Source organism: Pundamilia nyererei, unplaced genomic scaffold (assembly GCF_000239375.1).
Source record: "Pundamilia nyererei isolate P.nyererei 1_Seehausen unplaced genomic scaffold, PunNye1.0 scaffold00187, whole genome shotgun sequence".
Taxonomy (NCBI): domain Eukaryota; kingdom Metazoa; phylum Chordata; class Actinopteri; order Cichliformes; family Cichlidae; genus Pundamilia; species Pundamilia nyererei.
In genome coordinates, this window is record NW_005187588.1 from 266,073 (window position 1) to 286,160 (window position 20,088).

The 20,088-nt window shown below is 41.5% G+C and overlaps 1 protein-coding gene across 9 annotated transcripts in view; it reads right to left on the reverse strand.

Moving 5' to 3' along the window:
• Positions 1-20,088, reverse strand: part of adgrl3.1 (adhesion G protein-coupled receptor L3.1) — a 119,996-nt gene that overhangs the window by 24,652 nt on the left and 75,256 nt on the right. For 7 of the 9 annotated variants that reach the window (XM_005747019.1, XM_005747018.1, XM_005747016.1 and 4 more), the window contains exons 8-16: positions 19,168-19,581; positions 18,738-18,841; positions 17,831-18,016; positions 16,245-16,283; positions 9,291-9,474; positions 5,103-5,225; positions 4,732-4,937; positions 1,846-2,022; positions 653-862 (exon numbers count right to left, since the gene is read on the reverse strand). In XM_005747019.1, coding sequence (XP_005747076.1) covers positions 653-862; positions 1,846-2,022; positions 4,732-4,937; positions 5,103-5,225; positions 9,291-9,474; positions 16,245-16,283; positions 17,831-18,016; positions 18,738-18,841; positions 19,168-19,581 — 1,643 coding nt within the window. The remainder of the gene's footprint in view (positions 1-652; positions 863-1,845; positions 2,023-4,731; positions 4,938-5,102; positions 5,226-9,290; positions 9,475-16,244; positions 16,284-17,830; positions 18,017-18,737; positions 18,842-19,167; positions 19,582-20,088) is intronic. The other 2 variants (XM_013914341.1, XM_013914337.1) reach the window with 1 other exon arrangement.

Below are 20,088 nucleotides of genomic sequence, written 5' to 3' on the forward strand. Positions count from 1 at the left end.
TGGTCTTTATTTTACCTTGCTTTTGTACAAGGTAACTCTACTGTTGGGTACTGATGTATACAGACTGAGGTCACAGCTGAAATCCAACCGCACTGAGGTGTTAATCGAAAGCAGTCTGAACTCATATTCACAAATCGGCCTCATATGAGCTGCATAAGGTTTAACGCATTATATGGCAGATCTTTGTGGGCGCTCTTTGCATTGTAAATCATGGCTGACTATGAATGGATTGCAAAGCAGGCAAATTAGGTTCTTTTTACATACGCACAAGTACGTACATGATTTTGATGATGGGATTACTTAACATGTTGAAGAAAAAATAAATACATTTAATTTTGCAAATTCTATTACATAGAATAGTAAGAATATTGTTTTGTTTCACAATCACTATGAGAAATGACGGCGTTGATTTATTCCAAAGATCAGTGTTACTGTACAACATCTCCTGTTTTATTCAGTAGTAGCACAAGTGTGGTAAACCACTGACACAAAGTTAATAAACAGTCTGATGATTTGTGGTATTGGTCAGTGGATAGTTATGCCAACATGTGCCGTGGACTTGTCTGAATTTATGGTTAAAGTAATGTTCTTCCATACGCCGCGTATACTGCACACACTCGCATAAGCTCACACAGGGGAACTGGACCCTCACCGGCTGGTCGGCCTTGTTGATCCCATACAGAAACAGAGACTCAGCGATGAAGAGGCTGATGCAGAGGTTCTTGTGAATGGTGTTGCGATCGCTCTGAAGCCCTCTGAAGAAGCAGAAGGTGAAGATGCAGATAAGCAGGCAAACCAGTGACAACAGGATGCCCACCCACGTGATGACATCCAGGAGCACGCCGTGCATGCTGCCTGTTTTCTGTGAAATGTGCAAACAGAGAGACAAGTTTAAGTTGGTAATTCAATAATAACAATGTAATTTACAGCTACTATAGCTATGCATAGCCTTGGTATGCTAACATCATACATGAGTCATACTGTTGTAAGGTGAAACAAACTGTAGGAGCAGACAGTTAAATCCCCCCCCCACCCCTGGCTTATGTGAGTCTGGCTGTGTGTCGTTGAGCGTTCAGGGCCACAGCGTTACGCTGTGTTGCACAGGTGTGCTGGCTCTATCCATCAGTGTCCTGCAAGCTGGCAGGTAGAGCAATGTTCAACCTAGCACTGTTGTGATGGATCTACTGCTCAGACCCTCACACTGCGTTCACACAGAGCAGCCGAGCTGGCTCTGACCATGACCCCTTTGGAAGTAACACACATCCTAGCCCACGGGGAGGGAATAGGTGTCGCGCAATATCCAGAGTTACAAGGGCTGATTTGTGTAAAGAAACTTGGTCTTAACATAACAAAAGAGAGAGAGAGACAAAAAGTACTTATCCCACACATGGCGGGAGAATAATGCTTTTATTAACCACCCACTAAGGCTCATGGATATCTAAAAAAACCCAAAACAAAACCAAAATCTGAAAACAAAAACATGTTTTCACTGTCTGATCAGTCAAGCATCACTTTTAGAATGAAAATAAGACCTGAAGCTTATTTTTGTATCTGCTTTAGTAATCCAGAACTCTGAGATGTTTGAAGTACATTTTCCCCCTCAAATCAATGTCATCATGCAGCTTGACAAATCAATTGTAAAGATTTTCCCTGCCAACGTGGTTATTCAGACTCCAAAGATTCATAATTTACTTTTCAGATGTTGTGGTCTGTCTCTCTTCTTTTCTTCCTCTCCTTCTATTTTCAGAATATGTTGACCAACCACTGCTAATCAAATAATAAATAACTGACCCATAGATATTGCCCACCCCCTTCTGGCATGCACAAGCAGAGAAAAATGCCTACCTTGACCTCCACGTGGGCCATGAGCACTGCAAAGCTGGTAAGGTGGGTGCAGGAGCAGCTGGTGTGTGTACGATTGGTGGCCAGCAGACGACAGTCCTGCGTAGACCAGAATCCCGTCATGGTGCGCTTGGAGTAGCTCCAGAATGAACAGTTGGGATTGAAATTCTTTTCTGAATGCTGGAAGATGAGAGAGAGAGAAAGAGAGGCAGAGTGTGATTGAGAGAAACCCAGACAGACAGGAAGGAACTGAGAGACAAAAAAGCAGGAGGGTTGGGAGAACACGGGGACGCAGAATAGATACTCGGTCATGGGTAGGTGGGAGGCAGAAAGCATGGAGTGGTCGGTGAGCCAAAAAAAGTGAGAAACTGGTGGGAGGAATTGGTGGAAAAAGGATGTAGAGGAAGAAACACAGAGACAGAGTCAAATACACACAGCAACAAAACAACAAACAGAAGGGACAGAATGTGAGATTGCAGCAACAAATAAACATAGAGGCATGAGAGGAGGTGACAGAGCTGCGTCCATGCTTGTTGTGTGAGATTCTGGAGTGTAGGAGCTGTTTGTGTTGTGTAAACTGATGAAGCTGTGTGCGTTGGGTTGGTAAAGCTACTCTCAAAAAGAGCAAGAGAAACAGTGAGGATTTTTGTTTTTTACTGCCAACTAGCTGGATCACCAACTGGATAAGTATTTGCTTTTTGGATGCGAAACACAAAATAAAACCGTGTTACTGACCACCCTAATTCATACTTATGAAATTCTTATAAAGTTATGTGGAATTCAGTCTGCAGTAATTGCTAATGTTATGATTTGGTCATTTGGGGCAAGTCAACGCGAGTCGAGCCAAGTTAGTACACAAGTGATCAAAAATGGCTGCAAGACATTTCGATGTTTGAACATCATCCCGCAATGACACAGAAACAACGTTTTAATATTTGAGCCTTTCCAGGGTTTCTATACATCATGTTTTTGTCTGAATCAGGCCCCAGTTTCATGCCGTATGTCTTTTGCTCTGGTTACTACTACTATTACTGCTACTATATACTGTCATTAAATGCAGAAAGTTTGGACCCAAATGCATACTGCAGAGGTGAACTAGAGGTTAATAAAAAACCAGCCTTTATTCAAACTATTTTAGTCATATAGTCAGGGCTGGATCAGCTAACCCTGAGTCACAGACCCAGGAACATGCAATATGCAATGATTTAATACGGAAGTCTGAAAACAACAAGTTTTCTTCAGTTCTTTTTAGACTTCCCTCACTTTCTGTGGAATTATGCACTAAACTAAACTAAAGTACCGAACTAGATCTCTTTTTGGCTTCATAACTGCCATAACTCTTTGTTTTGTCTACAGATTCAACGAGGAGCTGGTACATTACTCTGAGATTTTGGTCCATGCTGACATCACAGCATCATCCAGTCGCTGCGGATTTGTCATCTGCACATCCATTATTCAAAGCTCTGAAAGGCGCTGGAGTAAAATCTGGTGATTGTGGATTGTCGTGTTCAAGAAATTAGTTTGAGGTGATTTGAGTTTTGTAACAAAGCGTGTTATCCTGCTGGAAGCAGTGATCAGAAGATGAGTACACTGTGGTCATGAAGGGATGGATGTAGTCAGCAACAATACTCAGTTAGGCTGTGGCATTTAAAATGATGCTCAACTGGAGCTAAGGGGGGCTAAAGTGTGCAAGAAATGATCCCCCACACAATTACATCACCGCTAGCCTGAACCGCTGATACAAGGCAGGATGCATTTTATGTTGCTTACACCAACCCATACTATCTAAATGTACTGGCAGAAATTGACATTTGGCAATATTTTCACAGTGTTCTCTTATCCAATTTTGCCTGAGCCTGTGTTTTTGTGTTCTCAGCTGACAGGTGTGGTGTTCTTCTGTTGCTGTAGCAGCAGGACATTTTCACCCAGAGAATTGCTGCTTACTGGATATTTTCTCCTTTTTGGACCTTTGTCTGTGAACTCTAGCGATGGCTATGTGGAGAAATCCCAGTAGATCAGCAGTTTCTGAAATTCTCAGAAGCCCGCCTGGCACCAACAGCCGTGCCACGTTCAACGTCTAAGTCACTTTTCTTCTGCTCCATTCTGATGTTCAGTTTGAACCGCAGCAGACCGGCTTGATCAAACCATGTAACCGGCTCATTAGATATTTGCGTTAATGAGCAGCTAGACAAGTGGTCCTGATAAAGCATCCAGGGAATATTTTTGATTCCTCTTTTAAAGCCTAACCTGCACTTATCCATTTTATACTCTTGTTACCTGTACCTTTCAGCAAGTATGTTGTTGACCTCACCTACTTGCTGAGTGGTTGTTGTTCCTCATTGCTCATCTTTTCACTCTTCACTTTCCTCTTACCCCAACTGATAAAGGCAGACAGCCGCCCACCCTAAGTCTGGTTCTGTCGCAGGTTTCTTCCTGCTAAAAATATTTCTTTTTTTCCTCCCATATTGGAGAACTGCAGGGTCTCTCTGCAAATATTGTCAGTCTCGACCTTAAAATGACCTTTAAATGACGTATGATTTGGCATTACATGAATAAAGTAGAATTGACTGGAAATAAATCTTTTCTTTTTTTTTTAATTGCTTAAGTCTGTAGGTTGAAGCAAACATTACTCAAATCGGAGTAAGTAGTCAATTTTCCGGTAAGTGTTTCCAGCTGTGGTCAGTCAAAATTTACAGCACCAGAACACTATACATGCGAAACTTTGATGGCGTAAACTACATTTTTCATATTGCTTCCTATAAAGCAACACTTTTTGGCACAACAGTGGATTTCTATGGAACAGAGGAATTAAGATTTTAAACTTCTGGCTGCAAACCTTCAATTTCTAGCTGCTTTTGGTCTTTTGTGAAATCTTTTTTTTTTACTCACCTGTAGATGTTTGACAGTGAAGACCACAGGCTCTGACAGGTAAACCTTATTGCTCTCCTTGTTAATGGATGCGGTGATGACCGGGGAGTTGACGATAACAGAGTAATTAGGATAGATGGCATCGCTGCTCAGTCTGACGCTGGCGTTCTCCGTGGAGAGGTAGGAGCCCAAGTTCTTGTACATGACAAACACCATCCTGATCTCACCTGTACGAAAGGGACACGAATAGTGCACTCGATAATTGTTGTAAAGCAATGATGACAGAAATTTGACACTTCAAGTGGGTGAGAAAAGAAGATTGAGAGGCACAGAGAGACAGAGATCACAGTGAGAGTAAGTGCAAGGAGGGAAACATGCGATTTCTCTGCTACCATTTCTGCCATGCTGTTTCAGAGTGCTGGCTGACAGCTGGATGGAGTTTCCGTGTTGTTCCGACTGAGGGAATGTCAGGTCTGCGAGGTTCCCATCCGTGCTCAGCCTGGCTACTTCCAGCACTGAAATACGTACACACAAGCACACATGCACACAAAACACGCACGCCCTAATGGTAAGTTATAGCATAGCGCATTACATCAGATTTGTTTTGCAGACTCTTGTAATAACCATGTTTTCTCACTAAGTGCTTCACAGCACAGCACTGGCATGAGTCCCGAAACAGTTTCAAGCTTCTCCTAAACATATCAAAGTGAAATAATGTACATTTGTTCCCCTGCTAAAATAGGTAACAATGTCTCCAGGCAACTGCTTCAGCACTTTGAGGTAGATTATCCAGCCTCCTCTGTATTGTAGGAATTATTTCAGCGTCCAGGTTCGTTAGCACATTCCTGATTACAGCTGTGTAATGTATTAGATAAAGTTTCTAATTAAGAACTAATTATACCTTTGGTGTGTTGCTATCTTGTGTTTCTGAGCAAATTGGTGATTTAGACTGATGCTTTCATGGTAAAAGAAAAAAAAAAAAGTCCTACCTCTCTGATCAAATAAACAACACAAGGACATCTCTGATGGAGATGAAGGTAAAAATGGGAGGCAGGGTGGGATAAAAGGTGGAAAAGGCAGACAGACGAAGAGGTCGTGGAGGAGTGGTTTAGAGAGGTAAAAAAGAGGGTAATCAGAGGAGCCGAATGGATGAGATAAGCAGATACACTTAAAGGAGAGGACTGGAGTAGAGATAGAAAGAAGACTATGTTCTCTCTCAGGCATATGATAGATAAGGCTTTACAGGCAAGAGATACTAACGTATAGAAACGAGCAAATGGAGGATGAGTGAGGAAGATGGACATGAGCATAGACGTGGGTATGCATAAAGAAAGAGGAACATTGGCTGAGACACCCCCCACCCCCACCACCACTTCCACATGAGCTACGTCGACCCACCCACACGCATGCATACACATGTACACACGCATCCACACCCACACACATCAGCGGGGTATCAAAACACGCTGAGTCTAATCTAATTAAAGCATCCTTGTCAAGACAATCCTCCTCCTAAGAAACACACTTGTTCATTATCGTTATCACACGCGCACGCTGTTACCGCTGCGTTATCCTTTCAAATCACTGTTTTGGTTCTAATAATAACACTATTTATTCATCTGCTCAATACTGTGGCTCATAGTCGCACGCACACAATCTAACACAATAATATCACTTACAGTAGCTGCTGTGGCTCCTTTAAAATGCGTCAAATAATTTATTCTTGTCACTCACTCTCATCTCAAAGACTTGAGAAAAGAAAAAAAAAGGAGGAGGGAGCTTAAAAAGTGCACGGGAGAGAGCGGAGGAGAAAAGACTCAGAGAGAGCAGTGAGGATGAAGGGAGAGAACGAGAGAAATGACAGGCTGGTTATGAATAAAGGGGAGAGATAATCATGGTGGATCTGCCCACTGGATTAGCTGCGAGGGAAGATTAACAACACAAAAAAAGCAGAAATTTTGCAGGAAAAAGATCACTTCCTGTTTTTTAAGTTCCTCGGAGAGGCAGTAGCCTACATCTCCACGACTGTTTACGTAATCGCATTTATTTAGTGTGATCAGGAGAGAAAGGAAACACTGGAGGAGATGCAAGTTTGAAATTATGCAAGGTGAAACTGTGTAGGATGTCAGTTGTTGAAATGGACTGTTGTACTTAAACTTAAGCGAGAACATAAAGTCGTGTTGTGAGGAGTGACTTTGAGGAATCTTAACGGTCTTTGATTGGAAATGCAGTGATTTTATCATCATTATCTGTGACTGAAATAGCTGTAATTTCATTGCCTACTGATGTGAAAGTGAGCAAAAAGACCCCTCAGAGCATCATTTGACATTCCACCACCGCCGCCGCCCTCAAGCACGCGCTCATCCAGTCTTCCTTCTTATTTCGTTATCATCTTTATTTCTTCCTCCTCCATGGCTTTTTATCTCTGACTGAGTAACATACAGACTTGGTGAATGTTGGTAATGGGGGAATGGTGCGGAGGAAATGTTAAAAAAAAATGAAATTGGGTGGAGGGGCGGGGGAGTGTAAACAAGAGGATAACCAAGGGAAACATAACAGATTGCAACTCGCTGATTTGAGCAAAGATGAAACGATGCCTCTAAATACATACTCCATGTAAAGAAATGAAAATCAAATAAATTTTTTACTCTCCATTAAAACGCGCTTATTCCAAGGTTTGATAATGAGATAAGAGAAAAGAATATGAGAGAAAAAGAGAAGAGAAAGGGGGAAAGTGATGGACACAATGCTATAATAATAACTATCTGTGTTCTGTTTTTGTCAATTCTGTCTGCAAGTTCAGCAAAGAAAAATATATGGAAACCAATTCATCTCTGCATTGAAGTCAATATTTTTCAATGAGATTTTCACGTTGATGTCTTCACCATGACCTAAAGCTAGCATGCAAAGCTGCATGCATTCTGTTGTACATGATGCTCTGTATCAAAATATTTAGACATTCAAAAATATATTTAATCTCTTGCAAAGGAAATGCATACTAGGAGCTTTAGCAGCCCAACAGGTATAAGATTGTAATGCCCTTTTGTGCACAGAATTGTAATTGCTTTGCTGGAATTAATAATATATGTGTACACAGTCTACTTACAGTATTAAGAGGATTAAGCACTATAACAGTGGGATCAGTGTAACAGGTTGTTATGCTTAGTCCAGTCACATAGTCACATATCAGTGATACCATTTTGAGTCTTCAAGGAGTCCCTCAACACTCAGTGTCCCAAAATTCTGACACAAAATTCAGTGTTGTTTAAGCACTTTTTTAGCATAATGGCTACTATCCTAGAAAAAGAAAGTGTGCACTGTTGTTTACCCTTTTTATCACTGCAGAAAGCAGTACTTCAGAGTTCATATACTATGTGATATGTTTATGTTTAGCACATTTATTGACTGTAAAGCCTGCCATGTTTTTTTAATAACGGGTTTTTGTTTGTTTTCTGTGATCGGACATTTACAGAATAGAAACCTAATGTTATTAGATTAATATTTTTTTCCTTTGACTGTATTAATTCACATCAACATTAACTTGTTCAAGTATTCATGCAATCTTTTGTCTCAAAACTCTAAGAAATAACACACATTTTGTTAACATCAGTCAGCCAAAACATCAAAACCTGGCTGCAAACAGACAGGTGAAGTGAATAATCTGCCACCTTGTTAAAATACTACTCTGGCTATTCTCCTCTGGTATTAGCAAGGCATTTTTGCTCTAAGAACCTTGGGCCCTGATAATTAGATTTTATGATTTTTTATTTTCATACGTACAACTACTGTTACAAAGGAAATGTTCTGCAGTGGCCATGATACTCCATGATACACAGAAGGACAGTGCAACACAACAAATCACAAAAACTGCTCAGCAACAGAGCCGCAGTCATTGTCAAACGTCCCAAATCACAATGCAACAGCATCACAGCAATCCGCAGGGCCCAACGGATCTGCTGCGAACATCCCAGCAGATCCCAGCTGTATCCGTGCCCCGAAGGGGCCGAACTGTTTTGGCAGTATAAGAGCAAACAAGGATGTGGTTTTTATGTCATAGCTGAACAGTATACGTTCATTAAGTGAAGGAAGATGCCATCTTTTGACATAATGTGAAGCTAGATACTAAGCTTTGCCTCTAATCTGTATTATGAAACATAGATCTCAGACATTGGGTTTGATAATGCCTGCTGTCAATGTTGCCTCTTACTATGATATTACATCATGTTCTTAGATCTTCAGCAGACTGAGCTCTTTCATGTTATTATAAGTTCTGCAAGAGGAAAAAACAAAAAAAAGAAAAAACAGTGAAATCTAACAATTTCTTTCTAAAAAAAAAAAAAAAAAAGTTATTTCTTCTAAATACTTTGTATTTAGGTAAAGACGATGACCAAATACTTTTGTTCCAGTCAAATCCTGCTTTGACCTTGTCCAAGCACCAAAACCTAAGACTTGACTGGCTCCCTCAACTCTTATGACCCACTGTAAGAGTTGGAGGTCTGACTACAGGCTATCTCAATCGTCAGCGCTCACAAGGTCCAACTGAGTTTAGAGGACAGGAAGGATCCTAACAATGTACTCACGGATGTAGTCATTAGTCTCCTGCACAGTGTCAGTCTTCAGGAGGTTGTCAGCCAACATAAAAGCCCCGGTCTCCACGGTGTCGAGGAGCAGGGTAGCCGAATGAAGCTGCTCACTGGTGGGCAGTTCTCGCCACGCTTTCTCAGCTCGTGGATGCAACAAATTATTCACGGTCTCCACCATGGCCTGGGGCAGCAGCAGAGACACAGAGGTCACAAAGAGGAAACGAACATATTTACCACTTATTTATTAAAGGAATGCAAATCCACTCGTAGTGCAAATAACACTGCTACACGCCAACTACTGAAGTCAGCTGAATGCATCAGCGAGAATGCAGTTGATTTTCATTTATCATGTTAATAAATCATGATAATCAAGACCAAAAAACTGTTAGCAATGCAAATGTGGCATTCCCATGCAGACACAACAAAGACAAAAACAGTTATTAAATCTAAAGTACATCTTCAAAGTTGAACTCTACACTTTTTAATGTTTATTACACCCTTTTCTTCTCTTTGTGTGAGGATGCTGTGATAGAAAAGCCATCACAGATGTTATGAAAATCAAGCTAAGCTAATTAGCTGATTGCAATCACCATGTGTCGACACCCCCAAACCGGGTTCAGTTTCTTTCTCCCTTTCTGCATTTTCTTTTTTTCACCCAAAGTCTTATCTTCAAGTTTGAAAACTTGTGCTTGAGGGTCTGAGAAGAAATTAGAGTTTTATCAGATAATGCCTGCTGGGTCATATCCAGCTGTGCAGAACGGGTTTGAATCCAAAAATATGACCAAATTAAACGGAAAAGTGTTGGCTCACATAGATGAAATGTTCCCCATAAAACAATGCTTATTTTGTCTCCAGCTCATACTTTTTTTTTATTATGCTTTTAAGAGTTCACCTCCTTATTTTCAGACATGAACGCCACACATACAGCGCAGACACGCACACACATCTTAGAAGACTCTGGGAGAGATAAAGAAACAAAAGAGAAAAGAGAGCTGGAGCAGAGGTGGATAGGAAGGGGAGGGCCATGTGAGAGTGATAAAACAGTCCAGTGAGTCCATGGTGACAGGCCTCCACTGGGAACAAGAGAGGTGGAAAAGCGACTACGGGTACTATCAAACACACACACCTCACACTCCGGTCTGTCTCTTTATTTTCTCTTTCGCTCGCTCTGTAAACCAGCCTTTCTGCAAAGAAACCCCTCGCTCTGCCTTCACTCTTTCAATGCTCCTCTCTCTTGAGAAGCGTGGATGGCAAAGTGGGAAAAGTAACACAGGTGCGATTATACAAGCTAAGGGGGACTTCAGCGGGGAATTGCAAGGGCAGGGAGGAAGAGTGAAAGACATCAGTTTATTGGCATTCACACATCCAGCGTTTGACTTCCTTTTTGTCCCTTTCACTCAGGGTTAAGGAGAAGTGAGGGAGCAGGAAGGAGGAGAGGAGACAGAAGCAGTAAACGATGTGTTTTGTGTGCGCGGTGGATAAGTAAAGCCTAAAGAAACAGTGGAGATGATGACTCATGCGAGTGTTGATGGCATGCGCTACAAAACACTTGCCTTTTTGAATTAAAACTAATCCTACCTGTTGTTTCTTTATTCACGTGTAGTTACAGTATATCTCACGCAAGAAAAACTGGTGCTTAGCCAACAAACTAATATGATAATATTATGTCCTCTTTTAGCACTAGCAGTTAATTAGCTGGGATGCATATTGAATGAGTTTGGGAGGGCTACATGTAAACAAGAACTAATTAATCCACTGCTTCGGCAAACAACCAGAATAAGCAGGAGAGGATATGCAGCACACACGCAAAACATACAAACCAGTATCCAAAAGAAAAAAAAAAGTTGGTTCACTGTGTAAAACGCAAATAAAAACAGAATGTAATAATTTGCAGATCACTTCAAATCTGTATTTAATTTAAAGTAACACAAAGAGAGCATGTTAAATATTGGAGCTGAAAACGTTTCATGATGTTCTTTTTAAAAAAATAAATACTCATTTTGAATGTCAACAACTAGTAAAAAAAATGGACGAGAGCAAAAGAAGACAGGAAATGTGAAACATCTTGCAGATGATCAGGTTTATGAGTAACACGATTAGGCAAAAAAAAAAAGTGCCGTAGAGAATAAGACAGGATGTATTAAGACTTTTTTTTTTTTTAAGGGAAGGCCAATTCAGCAAAACAAAAACTTGAAAAATACAACAAAGGAGGATCTGAATCGTGAGGTAGCAGAAATAATTTATCAAGCAAGACAGGCAAACGTTTTATTTTCAAAGCAGGTACTGCTTTTGTCATTTCCCAAATGTTTACAGTGTTAAGAACAAGCGATTTAACAATGCTAAATTGGTGACATCAAATAAAAATTGAACCTATATATAACAAAAACTAAATACATTTTTTAGACTCAACCATTGTCACGCTGTCTTACAAATCGTTTGATTCACATTGTGCACGTCATCTGTGTAAACCAGCAAATGTATTTCTATATCCACTCATTGATACTTTGACAAGAAACTACAAGCTTCAGTTCCTTTCAAAGAGAAATTTCTTAGTTATTTTGCCCATTAATTCCCATTAGTTATGAAATCCACATTTAAGACATTAAAGTATTAAAATCTGGTACCAACCAGATGGGGAAAAACACCAGCAGTCAACTAAATGATTATGATGCTGATTATAATCAAGCTAATACCGAGAAGATTAACTCGTTGTCAGCAAGTAGTTCAATAATCAATGAATCATTCGAGCCATTTTTTGAAGCAAAACATTCTTTGGTTTCAGCTTTTCAGTTTTTCACACTTGTACACTTTTCTAACATTTTAAAATGTTATTAGTTTGTTAATTAAATGATTAATCTTAAAATTGTTGGATACTTGCAAATATCGACAGATAGACCCTTCAAACATCTCTCAGTGATTCGACTCTTCCTTTTTGGAGAGCATATCTAAAACAGCAGTGACAAAAATGTTAAAAATGCATGTGCATTGTGCAAACAAAAATCAGAAGCACTTCTATCTTTACACTAAGCATTGTGGTCATAGCTAAAGCAGGAAGTTTTCTTTCCCGAGTGCATTCTTCCTGCTCCATCTGACTTCTTTTTAGGGATACTGCCATGATCTGCAACAAACTACCTTAGCATATCCACAGAAACGATATTTGAAATTTCATGCATCAATCCATCCATTTTCTTATTTAACCTCCTGAGACCCGAACTCTTTCATGGCATGCATTTTCAAATTCTCTTTGCTATTTGGGCTGATTGGGACCTGATGAATGTAAAAACAAAGAATTACCAGATTTTTTTTTTTTTTAACCTGATTTTGTCTCTGAGAAAAATGAGATCCACATATGAGGACATTCGTTTTAAATTTTGTTTCTCATAATGTCCTCGTAAGTGGACATCAGGCCCTTGCAGAGCAAAATGTAGTATTTTGGTCTAGACAATCCAAAATGTGATGTTCACATATGTGGATGCCAGGTCCTAGAAGGTTAATAACTTTGTTACTTATTTCTGTGATTGATTTTATACTTTGCTATTTACTTTTGCCTATTTGTATTATTTTCTATCGCATCTGTTGTTGGGTAAGAGGCGGGGTACACCCGGAACAGGCAGGGCGAGCACAGAGGAGTCAGTCACACTCACATTCACACATTCACACCGATTTAGAATCACAGATTAACCTTAGGATATCATTGGACTGTGGACGAAAGCCAGAATAGCTGGAGAGAACCCATGGAGGCACAGGTGAAAACATACCGTCCCCACAGAAAGGCCCCAGCTTGGATTTAAACCCATTACATTCTTGCTGTGAGGTGACAGTGCTAACCACCACACTGCTGTGCTGCCCCGGCAGCAAAACCATGCAATGAAGTTTGTTTACAATCAGAATTTTATGTGATCTGTGCTTTATGAGAAAAGGATTTTTAACTTCTTCAGCTGCCTTATTGTCGCATCGAGTGTGGGAACGTGTATGTGCATATCTCATAAATATATGGTGTAGAAACATATTAAAAGGGACTGAGATACATGCTGCATGTAACGTATGTGTTCTCATGGCTGTGTGTTCAGTTGAGTGTGTGCACAAGTAGCTAAGAGAAGACTTGTAGTGCATCATTCTGCTCCACTTGCTGTACAGTAGCCGAACAGGCAAAGAGAGATGCTCAGTGGAGAGGATGTCCTGTAGACATGGCAGATATGAATGCAATGGCGCAGCTTTTCATTCATTCACGCGACTGGTGCTTCTCCCAACCGCTCACTTTGATGTGTTTCAGATAACCCCATTTTTCTACTCTCATTAAACTTTCCATTGCTTTTTATTGAACTTTTGATTATCGTGCATTTTCAATTTCATATAAATTTTTTTTCAATGAAATTTAATTTAATTCGCTGGCACCGAGATTATATCTGAAGAGGAGAAAGATAGGTAAGGAGAAGAAGGGGTATGATTTCCTTGAGGTCCAGACATCTCAGCATCAGAAAGTCAGAGATGGAATATATGCTTGGGTGCGCGCGTGTGCGTGCGTGTGCGCGCCTGTAAGCTCTGGTGACATTTCTATCCGCACAAGTATAAGGACTTGAGGGCTAAAATAGAGACAGGTTTTTTTAGGGGTCTTCAAAGAGGGGAGAGACTCTGCAGAGACAGATAAGAGTGTCATTCGTTTGTGTGTGTATGAGTGAATGTGTGCGTGTGTGAGGCCACGTATTTGCAGGGTAGGCGAGTGCATGCGTGCACACATATACACAGCACGCATGCACGTACTCACATGCACACACCAGTAAATGGGGCAGAAGCGAAATGCTTTGAAGCGTTGGGGTAATCCAGCGTAAACAGCAGCAGCAAGACAGACTAGAGCTGGGTTGGTCTCCTACTCCGAGCTACACAAGGGGATCACGAGCACACGCTCGAGCGCGTGCACGTGGATGTACAGTATGTGCACACTCATGCACGGTAACATGTAACCTGAAAGAGTTAGGACGTCATGAAGCACGGAAAGATGTGAGACTAGAGAAAAGAATGGAATTTTTTTTTCCCCCCTTTTACTCGCTTGGATGAGCTCTGAGAAGGTGCATGTTTTGAAAATGTTTTCATCAGAGAAGCAGGCTTATCTGTCAGTTGTTGTTTGAGTTTGTCTTCCCTGACAGGATGAGTTTGCAGCTAAATCAGGCTTTAAATTCACAGCATGCCATGTTCTGACCTGCCATCCATAAATGGAGGGCAAATTAGACATTGTCATTGAGCATCGCTGTCTTCTCACTGCCCCCTTCATTGTTTGGGGTTTGTTTTTTTTCTCTTTTCCTCACATTGCTGTTTCTGTAACTCTCTTCTCTTTTTCTGTTTAATTTCTGGTCCCTCCTTCCCTGTTTCTCATTTCCCTTCTACCTTACAGACTCTACCCCCCTCCATCAATCCACCCTAAAGCATCAAAGCCTCTCCACACCACCAACTTCATCATGAATAAATTGCCAATTTAGTATACATGAAACGAGTCCCCAGTTCCCCAAACGAAGTGAGAGAGGAGGAGAGATGGAGTGTGAGAGTGAGAGCAGAGGAGAGAGAGCGACAGAGAGAGAAAGAAAAGGAGAGAGAGAATTCAATTATTTTTTGTCTCTATTAAGAACCCAAACCTCCTGCCCACTCTCCTCACTTGGCAATTAGTGCTGTAGATAATTAACGAGAAGAGGGCAGCACCACACCACATCCCTAATCACGCGCATTTCTATCTGGCAGAGTAAGGGACTGTTGGTATAATTTTGTTTCACATTACTAAGGCTAATTATATAATCGATCACTCCCAGCCCCCTGCAGAACCCAAAGTGTGTGGTGGTTTTGATTTTAACCTGTAACAAGTTGTCTAAATGGTGCCGCTCTCTGAAACATGGCACTTGCATTGGATTAAGGAGACACATCAAAAAGTCTGACGGTTGTGATGTGACAGCACAAGATCATTGTTGAAAATATATTTATATATTGCGTGTGCGTGCGTGTGTGAGTTGTGTGTGTCAGCTTGCATATAGTCCTAAACCATGTTCTGTGATGTGACATTGCTGACTGGTGCTGACGTTAAGACTTTTCAGGGGGAGAGTGGGAAAAAAGCCTGCATCAGGAGAAAAAGAGCTACCCCATCACTAGTGTGTGTGTGTGTGTGTTTGTCAGGGGTGCCGACAGAGAAAACGAGACTGCAGTCTATCTAGTCTACAGCTCATTGATGAGGAAGGTGGGGTCCTTTTGATGTTCTGAAAAGTGACTTTAGCTGACCAGAAACATGCCTAAATGATGGTAGATTGTTTTGTTAGCGGTGTCGGCCCATGGCGTCAACACATACAAACATCAATACAAGCAGACCAGCAATGAAAACATGAAATGAATACTGAGCCACAAACATAAAGCCTCTATTATTTCTAAGGCAGCGAGGCCGTGATCAACAAATATGCAACAGCATATCCATCATACTCAGTTCTTTCTTTCTGATGCACCAACACAGAGGGCATTTCATTGAATGGAGATGGATAGCGAGTCATTTGGTTTCAGGCGGGCCTGTTTACAATTCTGCAGACAGAACTGCGAAATAGATGAGCTATTATTGATATTGATCATGGCCTCTTATCAGTACTATCGATTCTGACTGCAAGAAAAAAAAATTAAAGCTGAAAACAAAAGAATGTCAGCAAACCCTTTGAGGAGACTAAAACTTTACCGGGAGACACAAGTGGGTAGTCCCCCCTGTTAAAATGACCGCCCTCTTCAAAGGGTTGGGTTGCAAACCACTGGACAAATGCTGCAGTGTAGAATTCGAATTCTACGCTGCAGCATTGTAATGTGTGATCACATGTACACACGCAAACACAAAAGCTTGCTTGCTAGATTACATGCTGAGCGTTAAAAAGAAAAGAAAAACACGTGGGACTGTGGTGTGGCAAAGTAATCAACCATACCGGGAAACGGAAATACCTGTGCGAAAAACCTGCAGGACCTTTCTCTCTTCTGAAGCTGCAAATTCAAACAATTCAGCTGTTAGCGATATAACACCTCTCAATCATACACACGCGCAGACACACAAAGACAGTTACACCCACTTCATTACTACTGCATGAAAAAGGCTTTGATGGTTAAAATATATTGTTATTCTCCTCATTCGCCTCCTTTTGTCATTCCTTATACTCTAATTGTCTTTCATGCTTTTTCCCCTCTATTCTTCTTCTCCTCTTTTCTTCCAGATTGTCTTAATAATTTCCTCTGTTCCTCCATTTCTCCCCCCCCTACTCATTCTGTGCATCTACTGTCAAGTGAATTGATGGCATTAATTACTGTGCCACTCGTGCGTCATTGGTCATATTTGATTTCCAAACAAATATTTGCATAATATGCTAGCGTATTACTCAGTTAGATTTATATGTAATTGGTCCATTATTGAAATCAGGAGGAACACTTTTCCTTTTCAATGGAGGGCTTTTTTCCTCTCTACATATCTAACAGTTAACAGGCCATTTGGTCAACAGCAAAACACAGATTAATTGATTCCACTTACACTTGCTCCAGTATGTATCGACTTCCCACATGTTAATGAATTACTTAGAGGAAGGAGAAGAGATTTAAAGTGTGTGATAGTGAGACAATAAGAGGTAAATGGGGAAAAGCGGAAGACAACACCGACAGAGGGACTCGGATGCTAAAGCTAAATAAAAAAGGCAGTGGCTGCCAAAGCGGTGGCTAAACCCCGCCTATCACCGTTGACCTCAGCAGAGACAATCAAGAAACAGTCCAGCATCCACTCAGTCAGTCAATTAGCCAGCCAAGCCAGCCAGTCAACCATTCCCCCGTGATTTAACACACTTTAATTGAATGCCTACATGCCTGCATGGCGCAGAACTAAATTTATCTACAGCCATAACAAAACAGATCCTCTGCATACTTGGAATCGAGTTTCCATTAACGTAATCCCAAAGTGAGCGCTCGAGCCTAATTGTCAACAACGTCTTCGGAGTTATAGCTCAAAGCCTGAAGTTCATTAGAACAACGAGCTACGGCGTAAAACATGTCCGTATGTTTTAATGAGAATAACTCCTCGTGACCTGAGATGGACTTTTATTAAATTTGGGTCTTGCTCTGAAAAGAGTTCAGGAACTATGCCAAAGACTAAAAGCAGCTATCTATCAGCCATAATGTCGAGCAAAACTTGTTACAAAGAGCCACACACAGAAGAAGATAAAATACTGTCTAAAAGCAGCTATTTATCATTTTGAAATCTACAGCTTTATGTATGGCTCTTCATCAAACTCTGCACGGAGAGACTTTCCTAACCCCTGAGAATGAGCGTAAGGCAAAAATACTAACAACTGTTGCTTTTCATCTTACTGTTAACATCAAAGACTCCCTCTATCTGCTCCTCTCTCTCTGTCTCCCTCGCTCTCAATTCTCTTTCTCTTAATTTACTTGCCTTTAAACTGCAAAACCCCTCTATCCTAACGCTTGCAAGAAAACGTCGATTTTACTCACTCACTCGCCCTACATTTACCTCTTATTTCTCAAGACAGTACCTTGGTGAGGCTGCGGGCAGCACTGTCCTTGCCCCCAGGGGTGAGATTTCTGAGTTGGACGTCCAGCAGTTCGACTAGTTGGACCATGGCCCGCACTGTAGATGGCACATCGCCAGGATGCAGAAGTCCTTTGGTCTGCTCTGCCAGTTCCCTGGCTACAATTGCTGCCGTCTCGCCCGACCGAAGCTGCATGTCAGAGTGGATGACAGGGTATGGGAAAGTCACAATGTGCAAGAAGAGATGGATGGCAGTAAAGAAAAAAAAAACAAACAAATAAAACAAAAAGGTGAGAAGTAAAGGGAAAGTTTGAGAAAGTAGAAAAAGTTTGTGAGGGCATTACAAGTACACAGTGAGACAGAGGAAAAGGCAACAACGGATGGAGAAGTAACAGGAGGGGGGAGGACGGATCGGCAGGGAAGAGATGTATGTGCAAAAGAGTGGAAGTTGAAAAAGACACAAGGAATAGAAAAAATAATACATTTGCAATATACTAAGCATATACTAAGCTAAGCATTATGTTATAGAGAGAACTCCTGTTTTAGCACCTCAGATTTTCTCTGTTTTGTCATAAAAATGGGGCAGCAAAAGTATAAGTAAGTACCAAACGCATTTTCCATAAAAAAATAAGCCTATCATGAGGTCTGCTACCCTTTTAAGATAAGAGCCCACTGTGAATTAGGGATGCTATTGAACATTTCCTCTTTCCTACAGCTATGGCATATCCCTCAAATCTCTAACACGAGTTAGGGTTAACAAATGAGGATGGATACATGGCCTAAATCTTTCCCTGTGACCAGTGCCCCTTCATGCGTGAGAAAAATTGCTCCAGAACTATGTTCATCATGCGCTAAGCTTAAACTGGGGCTTGATAGGAGCCACGAGGTCTGGGGGTAGCTTTCAGACTTACTTTCTGCATGATGTGGTTGACCCAAGGTGACGTGCAATTGCTGAGGTCAGGGCCTTGGGTATCCCAGTGGCCCAAATGAGCTACGCACATGTATGTAGCCACGCCTGCAAGATAAGCAAAGGGAAGATAATATGACAGCGCTGACATTCACAAGGAGAAAGGAAGACTCTTGAGCTCCTTAGGGTTCGCTAAGCATTTTGTGTTTGCCTGTGTGTGTGTAATTGGTGAATCATTACTGATGTGTGTATTAACTGACCCAAACACGAATATTTGTCCTGACAAAGTGTTGTGTATGTGTGTGAGTGTTATATCATTTTTCCAATAATTACTTGGTAGGAGAAAAAACAAAAAAAAGTAATATATAGATTATTCACACACACTGTTACCATGTATAACTGTTTATGCGATAGAAACTATTTGGCCTCCTTACCCAGTGTCCCTACAGGGCACGGCTGTTTGGCCGTCTGGCCCTGCTGTGTGCGAGGCCACGATATGTCGGCTGTCACTACTGGATTACAGAAGTCTTGAGGAGGGAGGATTGGGGGCTGTGGGGGTGCTGGAGGGACTTGCACTGGAGGGGATCGACCCCCAACTTTCTGATTGGTGTCAGGAATCTGATTGCTGTCAGACGATGAACCTCCAGGAGGAACCAGAATGGGCTGGCGGACAGTGGTGGTTGTTCGATACCGCTGACCAGGGGATGTAGTCAGTAGAGGCCTTGGAGTAGTGTAGGAGGGGGGAGACCGTGTGGTGGTGGCGGCACGGCTGGTAGATGAAGAGGAACCTCCCCCACCAATTGGTCCCCCTCCTCGGTTTGGGGGGATTATGGGAGGCGGGCGAAAGTCTAGGAGAGAGGAGACTCTGGTTAAATTCACAAAAACACACAAAGCCTGAGTTCTTCAACGAAAAGCCAGAAGGAAAAATATGTGCTGTGCACATTTGTGGATCCCCACAGTATTAGATTACAGGTGGTTTTATGAGCCCTGGAGGCTTCAAGGTTCATCCTTGGGATAAAAAACATAAGATGTACAGTGTTAAAAGACCCATCCGCATTAGCACCAAATGATTCGAGCAATCAAATAAGCATAAATAATGTAGCGACGGACACAAACACATTGCAGGGATTTGTTTACACGGTGCCAAATAGCTTTGACAGGGAGTAGCTCATGTTTCTGATGACTTCCCAATGTTAGTGTTTCATCCTTGTCAGTGCGGTCATGCGCCAGATCTTTGTGGGGTCGTTTCCTACTATCGAGTCCTATTTATTACCATCAATTGCAGGACATGTTTCTAAACAGTTCAGCCAACAACACTTATAACAGAACAAACTTGAACGTGTGTGGCAAAGTTG